This window comes from Spermophilus citellus, assembly GCF_964194105.1.
Source record: "Spermophilus citellus genome assembly, chromosome: 5".
In the NCBI taxonomy this organism is placed as follows: domain Eukaryota; kingdom Metazoa; phylum Chordata; class Mammalia; order Rodentia; family Sciuridae; genus Spermophilus; species Spermophilus citellus.
In genome coordinates, this window is record NC_138186.1 from 96,545,562 (window position 1) to 96,557,094 (window position 11,533).

Below are 11,533 nucleotides of genomic sequence, written 5' to 3' on the forward strand. Positions count from 1 at the left end.
GAAAATACAATCTCTATCACTTTTCTTTCACTTTTCCTTCGTGCCTTTTGAATCCTATATCTCATATATTCTCTTCCAGTACATGTGGCCATTTCCTGTGACTGGCTTGAATTTTGTATGTAAGGTTTTTGTTGTTGTTGTTGTTGTTGTTAGTTGATTGGTTTGGTGGTTTTTTTTTTTTCTCCTCCTTTCCTTTTTGTCTTTAAAATCCATTTTTTTCTCTCTTTAATCCTTGTATCAATCAGATGACTCTTACCTTCTTCATTACTGTATCTATTAATTGTTCAGGATGCTAATTCAAAAGAAAAAACTATTGGGCTCTGTCTCCTCTTACTTCTAATTCTCAAGCTGGGTCAGCCATAAGGTAAGTGATGTGACATTCAGATTTATGCTAGCACTAGAATTCCCTATTAGTGATCAAATGGTTATTTTTGATAGAAGTGAAAATTTTCTTTTGTTACTAACAAGTTAGGTGATCTGAGGACATGCTCCATTTTGTAATTAGATTAGAGGGTTTGTTTCAGGAGGATTGCAAGTATAAATTTAGGAAGTAAGATTTATGATAAAGATAACATTTATTAATTGTTTAGTATGTGCCAGAGATTACATTGAATAATACTTGGTATTTCAGACAATTTCCTTTAAAGCTCGCAGCAGCAATTTTATGAAGTTTAAGTGCTGTTTTGACTTGTTTTATAAACGAGCTATGAAAAGTCAGAGATGTTAAATAACTTGCAAGTTTGCCTAGACTAGATGATTTTATACCCAGATCTTGTCTTAGTTTGCATTACTTTTTTTCTTTATACATATATTTTTCAGTTGTAGGTGGACACAATACCTTTATTTATTTATATTGGTACTGAAGATCTCAGGGCCTCACACATGGTAGGCAAACATTCTACCCCTGAGCCACAATCCCAGCCCCTTAAGTTACTTTTTTTCCTCCTGGTTTTTTTTTTTTTTTTTTTTTTTTTATGCAATTCATTTCACACACACACTAGACTAAGCTGGAGTAATATGGAAGGGACATCTTTTTATATGTTGCTCTTGCCAGATTTGAGAAAAGCACATCTGGTTGTTAAAAACTAAATTAAAAAACAAATCTCTGTTTAGTATTGATAAAGTTAACATTTCCTGTTTGTTTTTTTCACAGACTGAAGGGGCTGGACTTGCTACCTGTATTGAATTATGTGTGAAAGCTCTTCGCTTAGAATCTACAGAAAATACTGAAGTGAAAATATCCATTTGCAAGACCATTTCATGTTTATTGCCTGATGATCTGGAAGTTAAACGTGCTTGTCAACTGAGTGAATTTCTTATTGAACCTACAGTAGATGCGTACTATGCTGTGGAAATGTTGTATAACCAGCCAGACCAGAAATATGATGAAGAAAATCTTCCAATACCAAATTCTCTACGCTGTGAGCTCTTACTTGTTTTGAAAACTCAGTGGCCCTTTGATCCAGAATTCTGGGATTGGAAAACTTTAAAACGACAATGTCTTGCACTAATGGGAGAAGAAGCATCCATTGTGTCTTCAATTGATGAATTAAATGACAGTGAAGTATATGAGAAAGTAGTAGAGTACCAGGAGGAGAGTAAAGAAACTTCTATGAATGGACTTTCTGGAGTAATTGGTGCTAATTCTGGCCTTCTTAAAGATATTGGTGATGAAAAACAGAAGAAGAGGGAGATAAAGCAATTAAGAGAAAGGGGATTTATATCTGCTAGGTTTAGGAATTGGCAGGCCTATATGCAGTATTGTGTGCTATGTGACAAAGAATTCCTTGGTCACAGAATAGTACGACATGCTCAGAAGCATTACAAAGATGGGATTTACAGTTGCCCTATTTGTGCAAAGAACTTTAATTCTAAAGAAACTTTTGTCCCTCATGTCACATTGCATGTTAAACAATCTAGTAAAGAGAGACTAGCAGCTATGAAACCACTAAGAAGATTGGGAAGGCCTCCTAAGATTGCGACCACCCATGAGAATCAGAAGACTAATACTGTGGCTAAACAGGAACAGCGGCCAATAAAAAAGAATAGTCTCTATTCAACAGATTTCATAGTGTTTAATGACAATGATGGCTCAGATGATGAGAATGATGACAAAGATAAATCTTACGAGCCAGAAGTAATCCCAATCCAGAAACCAGTACCTGTTAATGAATTTAATTGCCCTGTAACTTTTTGTAAAAAGGGCTTCAAGTACTTTAAAAATTTAATTGCTCATGTAAAGGGGCATAAGGACAATGAAGATGCCAAGCGCTTTCTTGAAATGCAAAGCAAAAAAGTTATTTGCCAGTACTGTAGAAGACATTTTGTAAGTGTTACTCATCTCAATGATCACTTACAAATGCACTGTGGCAGTAAACCATATATCTGCATTCAGATGAAATGTAAGGCTGGTTTTAATAGTTATGCAGAACTTTTAACCCACCGAAAGGAGCATCAAGTCTTTAGAGCAAAGTGCATGTTTCCTAAATGTGGCAGAATTTTTTCTGAAGCTTATTTACTATATGATCATGAAGCACAACATTATAATACCTACACTTGTAAGTTTACAGGTTGTGGTAAAGTTTATCGTTCTCAGAGTGAGCTGGAAAAGCACCTGGATGATCATAGTACTTCTCCTGAAAAAACACTGCCTCCTGAAGACCAGCTTAATTCATCTGGAGATTCTCTTCAGCCTTCCAAAGTGAATCAGAACACAGAAGAGAATACTGAGAAAGAAAGATCTTTGCTTCCTTCAGAGAATAACATTGAAAACAGCTTACCAGCAGATACAAGTAATGCTTGGGATAAAAGCAAAGCAGAGTCAGTTGTGACCAAACAAGACCAGAGTTCTTCCTCTGACCTCAGGCAAGCTAATGGACCATTGCCAAATGGTTTAGAAAACCCTGCTCCTACTCCTCTTCTTCAAGCCAGTGAAGTAGCAGTGTCCATCAAAGTATCTCTGAATCAGGGGATGGAGGATAACTTTGGGAAGCAAGAAAACTCAACTGTGGAAGGCACCAATGAGCCACTGGTCACAAATGTAAACACACCAGTTGAAGATACTTGTAATGATTTGTGCCATCCAGGTTTCCAAGAGAGAAAAGGACAGAATTGCTTTAATGAAGGCCAGATTGCTCAGAATAATCTAGTAAATTCAGAAACCCTTAAAATAGGTGACCTTAATCCACAAAATTTAGAAAGACAAGTGAACAATTTGATGACCTTTTCTGTACAAAATCAGGCAGGATTTCAAAACAATTTACCAACTTCTAAGTTTGAATGTGAAGGTAATGTTAAAACACCACCCAACCTTTATAACTTACCTCTTAAGACATTAGAAAGTATCACATTTGTTCCATCACCGCCTAACCCAAGCAGTTCAATAGGAACTCCATCGGTGCCTCCAAAACCTCCAGTTCAGAAATTCAGCTGCCAGGTCGAGGGATGTACACGAACCTATAATTCTTCACAGAGTATTGGGAAACACATGAAGACTGCACACCCTGACCAATATGCTGCATTTAAAATGCAGCGAAAAAGTAAAAAAGGTCAGAAATCTAATAACTTAAATACACCCAATAATGGAAAGTTTGTTTATTTTTTACCATCACAGGTGAGCTCTAATAATGCATTTTTCACACCACAGACCAAAGCCAATGGGAATCCTGCTTGTTCAGCCCAGTTGCAACATGTCTCACCTTCAGTTTTTCCAGCTCATTTAGCCAGTGTGTCAGCTCCATTGTTGCCCTCGATGGAAAGTGTCATAAACCCAAATATATCTTCTCAGGATAAAAGTGAACAAAGTGGTATGCTGTGTTCTCAAATGGAAAATTTATCAAATTCAACCTTGCCAGCACAAATGGAAGATCTAACCAAAACAGTTTTGCCTTTGAATATTGACAGTGGTTCAGATCCTTTCCTTCCTTTACCTGCAGAAAGTAGTTCAATGTCTCTATTCCCTTCACCAGCAGATAGTGGGACAAATTCTGTTTTTTCCCAACTGGAAAATAATACAAATCATTATTCCTCACAGATTGAAGGAAACACTAATTCCTCTTTTCTAAAGGGGGGTAATGGTGAAAACACAGTTTTCCCTTCACAAGTAAATGTTGCAAATGACTTCAGTAACACCAGTGCCCAGCAGTCTGCACCTGAAAAAGTGAAAAAAGACCGAGGGCGTGGCCCAAATGGGAAGGAAAGAAAACCCAAGCACAACAAAAGGGCTAAATGGCCTGCAATTATCAGAGATGGAAAATTTATCTGTAGCAGGTGTTATAGAGCTTTTACTAATCCAAGGTCACTGGGTGGACATTTATCTAAGCGATCTTATTGTAAACCACTGGATGGAGCAGAAATTGCTCAAGAACTTCTACAAAATAATGGACAGCCTTCTCTTCTTGCCAGCATGATTCTGTCCACAAATGCAGTAAATTTGCAGCAGCCACAACAGTCTACCTTCAATCCAGAAGTGTGTTTTAAAGATCCATCATTCCTACAGCTTCTTGCTGCTGAAAATCGCTCATCAACATTTTTACCAAATACATTTCCTCGATCTGGTGTGAATAACTTTAATACCAGTGTTAGTCAAGAAGGAAGTGAAATTATTAAACAGGCTTTAGAAACTGCTGGCATTCCCAGTACCTTTGAGGGTGCCGAAATACTTTCTCAGGTTGTTCCAACAAGTTGTATCTCAGATACAGCACAAGTAAATTCAACAGTGATGCCAAATCCAACTGTACCACCCTTGTTGCAGACTGTATGCCATTCAAACACCCTCCTGACAAACCAGAATCAAACACCAAACTCCAAAACTTCCACCGTGGAGGAATGTAGCAGTTTGCCTGTTTTTCCAACAAATGACTTACTACTGAAGACTGTTGAAAATGGTTTGTGCTCTAGTTCATATACTAATTCTACTGGTCCATCACAAAATTTTACCAATAACAGTTCACGTGTTTCAGTTATAAGTGGTCCTCAGAACACAAGATCCAGTCATTTAAATAAAAAGGGAAATAGTGCTTCTAAGAAAAGAAAGAAAGTTGCTCCTCCACTAATTGCACCTAATGCTTCCCAAAACTTAGTACCCAGTGACTTAACAACAATGGGACTTATAGCAAAGAGTATTGAGATCCCTGCTACTAATATTCATTCAAATGTAATTCCAAATTGTGAACCTCAGAGTTTGGTGGAAAATCTAACACAGAAATTAAATAATGTTGACAATCAGTTGTTTATGACTGATGTAAAAGAGAACTTTAAAACCAATCTTGAGTCCCATTCAGTGTTAGCCCCTTTAATAAAAACTGAAAATGGTGATTCCCAGATGATGGCTTTGAATTCATGCACAACTTCAGTGAATTCTGATTTGCAGATTTCTGAAGATAATGTTATGCAGAACTTTGAAAAGACTCTTGAAATTATTAAAACTGCTATGAATTCTCAAATACTTGAGGTAAAAAGTGGATCTCAGGGTGCTGGTGAAACATCACAGAATGCTCAAATTAATTATAACATTCAGCTTCCTTCAGTGAATCCTGTACAAAATAACAAATTACCCGATTCTTCTCAGTTTTCCTCTTTCGTAAGTGTAATACCAACCAAAAGTAACATTCCTCAGTCTGAAGTATTGCATAAAGAGGATCAAATACAGGAAATTTTAGAAGGCTTACAAAAATTAAAATTAGAAAATGACCTGTCCACTTCATCCCAGTGTATATTAATAAATACATCAGTGACACTGACTCCTGCTCCTGTTAAACCAGTTCCAACTGTCACAGTTGTTCAGCCAGTTTCTGAAATGATACACATTCAGTTTAGTGACAAAGTTAATAAACCCTTTGTGTGTCAAAACCAAGGCTGTAACTACAGTGCTATGACAAAGGATGCACTGTTCAAGCACTATGGTAAAATCCACCAATATACTCCAGAGATGATTCTTGAAATTAAGAAGAATCAGTTGAAATTTGCTCCATTTAAATGTGTAGTACCTACATGTACAAAAACATTTACAAGAAATTCTAATCTCCGGGCACACTGTCAGTTGGTGCATCATTTTACAACAGAAGAAATGGTAAAGTTAAAAATAAAAAGGCCTTATGGAAGAAAATCTCAGAATGAAAATTTGTCAGCCCCACGAGTTACACAAGTGAAAAAACAGCCAGGTATAACAGAGGAAAACAAAAGGGAATGTCAGCCTACCCTAGAATTGGGATCAGCAACAGAAAATGCTCTCGGTAATGTAGCAGTGATCCCAGAAAAACAACTCGTAGAAAAAAAAAGTCCTGAAAAGACAGAAAATTCTTCACAACTGGTTGCAGTTACTTCTGACCAATATAATATCAATTCTCTCACAAATATACAAACCAAAGGACGGAAAATTAGGAGGCATAAAAAAGAAAAGGAGGAGAAAAAACGGAAGAAGCCAGTTTCCCAGTCCCTTGAATTTCCAACAAGATATAGTCCCTATAGACCTTATCGATGTGTTCACCAGGGATGCTTTGCTGCCTTTACAATACAGCAAAACTTGATTCTTCATTATCAGGCTGTACATAAATCAGATCTTCCTGCATTTTCTGCAGAGGTTGAAGAAGAAAATGAAGCTGGTAAAGAAATTGAAGAAACTGAAACTAAACAAACCATGAAAGAATTTCGATGTCAGGTGAGTGACTGTTCTCGAATTTTCCAAGCAATTACTGGCCTAATACAACACTACATGAAACTTCATGAAATGACCCCTGAGGAGATTGAAAGCATGACTGCCTCTGTGGATGTTGGGAAATTCCCATGTGACCAATTAGAGTGTAAATCTTCATTTACAACATATTTGAATTATGTTGTTCATCTTGAGGCAGACCATGGAATTGGATCAAGGACAAGTAAAACCGAAGAAGATGGCATATATAAGTGTGATTGTGAAGGCTGTGACCGTATATATGCAACTCGGTCTAATCTCCTCCGACACATTTTTAATAAGCATAATGACAAACATAAAGCTCACTTGATTCGCCCAAGAAAATTAACACCTGGCCAGGAAAATATATCAAGCAAGGCAAACCAAGAAAGAGTAAAGTCTAAACATCGGGGAACAAAACATAGCAGATGTGGAAAGGAGGGAATCAAAATGGCTAAGACCAAAAGAAAGAAAAAAAATAATTTAGAAAACAAGAATGCAAAGATTGTGCAAATTGAAGAAAATAAGCCTTATTCTCTGAAACGTGGAAAGCATGTATATTCTATAAAGGCTAGAAATGATGCCTTGTCTGAGTGTACAAGCAGGTTTGTAACCCAGTATCCGTGTATGATAAAGGGATGTACTTCAGTTGTTACAAGTGAAAGCAATATAATTAGACATTATAAATGTCATAAATTATCTAAGGCATTTACATCACAACACCGCAATCTTCTCATTGTTTTCAAACAGTGTGGCAACTCAGAAATAAAGGAAAATTCTGAGCAAGAAGGTACTAGGAATGATGTAAAAGATTCTGACACATGTGTATCAGAGACCAGTGAAAACTCAAGAGCAACTACTGCTCCACAGAAGGAAGTTGAAAAAAATGAAAAAGATGAAATGGATGAGCTAACGGAATTGTTTATTACAAAATTAATAAATGAAGACAGCACAACTGTGGAGACCCAGGCTAATACCTCTTCAAATGTAAATAACAGTTTTCAGGAAAATAACCCCTCCCAGTCAGAAAGACAAAAAGCAAGCAATCTGAAGAGAGTTAATAAAGAAAAAAATGTCTCACAAAATAAGAAAAGGAAAGTTGAAAAAGCCGAACCAGAACTAACAGTTAAGTTAAGTAACATGCATAAAGAAGAAGAAACTGCTGTTGCAATTCAAACCACTGAGGAGCATCCTGCTTCTTTTGACTGGAGCTCATTTAAACCAATGGGATTTGAAGTATCATTTTTGAAGTTTCTTGAGGAGTCTGCAGTGAAACAGAAGAAAAGTACCGACAAAGACCATCCAAATAGTGGAACTAAAAGAGGAGCCCATTCAAATTCAAGAAAAAATACTGATAAGACGCTTATGACTAGTGGAAATCATGTATGCTCTTGTAAAGAAAGTGAAATTTTTGTACAGTTTGCCAATCCATCACAGCTTCAGTGCAGTGATAATGTAAAAATTGTTTTAGACAAGACTCTTAAAGATTGCACTGAGCTTGTCTTAAAGCAACTTCAGGAAATGAAACCTACCGTCAGTCTGAAAAAACTTGAAGTACATTCAAATGATCCAGATATGTCTGTAATGAAAGAAATCAGTATAGGTAAAGCCACAGGCAGGGGGCAGTACTGATAACTAATGTACTATAAATACATCATTTATAGTTGTATTTTAAATAGGAAGCCATCAAGCATGCTGTAATTGTGAAACTTATTATTTTTTGTTGATGTGAATTAACCTGGCCAAAAAAAAAAAAAAAAAAAAACACATGACATTTGTCATGTAAAACTTTTTTTTATCCCTATGGGACTTGAGGAATAGAATCAATACTTCAGTTATTGTAAATATTTGAGTTAACCTCAAATTTCTATCTCCCAGTTTCCCTTTTCATAAACCAGACTGAATTATCTGTATGATTGGTATGTTTCACCAGGTCACTGCTCATGTATAACAGTACTCTTTATTTGTAGATACCTTTTTTTGTATATATTTATTATTGTAAATCATTTGCTGCCACCAGCAGTCTGTAAGTCTAAACTATTAAATGATACATTTATATTTGGAATTTTAATTTTTAACTAAGTGATCAAATTTTTAAAACTTCTTTTATTGTTTTAAATTAAGAACTTTTTGAACTAAAACTAGAAACTTTGCCATAGTTCATTGATTTTTTTTTTTTTTACATGAAACATTATATTTACAAGATGATCTCAAGACAATGTTTCACAAAGTAGGCACATTGTATCAACACTTGGCTCTGCTTTGTAAGTTTGCCATCCGGGATTTTTGGGTGGTTTTTGTGTGAAATTAAAGCAGATTCTTTAGTGGTTTCCTATAGCAACAGTTTTTTTTTCTTTCCTCCTTTTTCCATGGCTTTTGATTGGATATAGTTACTATGAGTCCATGACACATGATGGCAATGTGAATTTAAAAATTTACTACATTGAAGATTTTAAACATTGGTATTTTAAAAAATCCTTTGTGAATGTGATAGAAACTAGTAGTGTGGAGCAGTGTAAATATTTGAGGTGGTGATTTGTGAAGTAGCCCAGTATTGCCTTAAATAAAATCACATTTTGTTTCTTGTTTTATACATGTGATCTTATAAAGGTTTTTCCTCCCATTTTCTGAGATTTATAGCTTGGTGTATAGCTTTAAACTGTATAAACTTTTGTGGAAATAATTTTTTAAACATTTTTATAAATCTTAAAATTGGTATCATCAAAGTGAGCCCATCTTGTGTTTATAAAATGCAAGAATCTTAACATTTATAGTTACATAGATGAAACACTTTCTATAAGGAAGTTGAATGTTTTGATTTTACTGTTTATAGATGTTAGATTGTACAGATATGTCTGTATTTTCTCACCATATCTAATGATACTTTTTTTCATTAGATCACTCTTCAAGAGCAGTATTAGTTGTTATAATGGATTATTTTGATTATTCAGTATATAGTTAGCTCTTACAGTTTTAGCTTTATTCACCATATTTATACTGTGGATTCACAGCCAGAGGTAGAAGTTATTTCAGGACAGTTGATGACCTTCATTTAAAGTCCAACTAAAATCAGTACTGGAAAAAAAAGAAGACATTCTTTCACTATTTTGTTTGCCATAAATATTATATTGATTTTTTTATGTTGTGTTTGTTATAAAAGAATTGCATTCAAAATATACTGGCCTGGGATATTGATGATATTGTAATGATACAAAAAAAAATGTGTATATTCCCTGTGCAGCATCAGATTTGCAGGAAAAATGAAGCACTTAACTGAAATTGCTGGTACTCTGAATAAATAAGCATGGTCAAGGAGTGAACTATTTTCTTTTGGAAAATATTTTTTTAAGTTTTATTATTAAAGTATTATAGCTTAATTTTTAGGCTTAGTGGATTATATTGAGTAGTTGGTTTCACTACCTTAAGGTTTATTATCAATATGCATAAAACTTGACACATTAAAATCCCTACCCTTTGGTAAGCCCACTGTTATTTATTAAAATAAAAGTTGTTTTCATGGGTGGTTAATACATGTTTTTTCTCTAAACAATAATTTAACTGAGTAATTTTAATATTAACTTTTTGTTAATTGAATATTTTCATACGGTTTTCTTAGAAGTTGGCCTAGCTCTTAAAGGTAGGCACCTAGTAAAAATGCCTGATATAGTATAATAGCAAATAGTTTATTTCTGATAATCATGATGAGCCATTGTTAAGTGAAAATGCCAATGTGTTGGGGCTTTTCTTTTGCTTACTAGCTTGAGAAAATTGACCATTATACAATTCTGTAATTGTTCCCCTGAAAGGGTTTGCCAACATTGAGTGATTTTTTTTTTTTTAATTTCAGATATTGTATGTTGAAAGTAATTATGGAAGAGTGGGCTTTTTAGCATGGAACAGAAAATTCAAATTATAATATAAAGAAAATATGATTTATAGAGTAGCATGTTGGTAAAATTCAATATGGAATGTAATGCCTAAGTATTAAAAAAGAATCAAAGTATATTTTTTTCATGGTATACTTTTCCTCAATCTATTCTTAATCCAAAGGATTTTAATACTACACTTAACAAACATTATTAATATTCAATACATCATTAAGTTAAATGTAACTATTTTGGAACTTTTCAGCAGCTGAATTTAGTATAGTTAAATTATTTTAAAGGGCTTGAGAGATAAGAATTGTAAGCTTCCTCCCCCCTGGAAAAAAAAAGAAAAATGGTTACTGAGTGCATTTAGGTTGAACAACTTAATCAGTTACAAATTTTAGAAAGGAACCAGAAGTAGTGTTAAATGTAAATGGAATTGGGAAATAGATTGATGTTTATGAGAGATGGCAAAACATTATGCACATGCAGTCTTAAATTAGCCTTTTTCAAAATGTTTATTGTAGTGTGACATCAGGGGTAAGGATAGTATAGTAAACTATGTAATTATAGGTCCCTCTTAAAATATCCAGTGCACATTAGTATATTTAAGATTGAGGGCTGGGGCAATACCTCAGTTGATAGAGTGCTTGCCTCACATGCCACAAGGCCCCCTGGGTTCAATCCCAGCATCACACACACACACAAAAAAAAAAAATTAAAAAGCCTTGTTTGTTTTTTAAAACATGTTGAAGTGAGAATTTTTCAGGCTTAATGGACCATGAGAGTATTTTTCTTTTAAAAAAATTATATATATATACACATATATATGTATATCATAGTTGTAAATAAACACAATATCATTATTTTATTTATTTTTATGTGGTCCTGAGGATTGAATCCAGTGCTTCACATGTACAAGGCAAGCTCTCCCAGCTCTAGTATTTTTCTTCTTTGATATTAATGTTTAGGTATATACCACTGAATAAGTATCCTT

The 11,533-nt window shown here is 34.5% G+C and overlaps 1 protein-coding gene across 4 annotated transcripts in view; it reads left to right on the forward strand.

The window, feature by feature from the left end:
• Positions 1-11,233, forward strand: part of ZNF292 (zinc finger protein 292) — an 85,169-nt gene extending 73,936 nt beyond the window's left edge. For all 4 annotated transcript variants that reach the window (XM_081296566.1, XM_081296567.1, XM_081296568.1 and 1 more), the window contains one exon: positions 1,154-11,233. In XM_081296566.1, coding sequence (XP_081152692.1) covers positions 1,154-8,302 — 7,149 coding nt within the window. In that variant the 3' untranslated portion in view covers positions 8,303-11,233. The remainder of the gene's footprint in view (positions 1-1,153) is intronic.
• Positions 11,234-11,533: the final 300 nt, after the last annotated feature.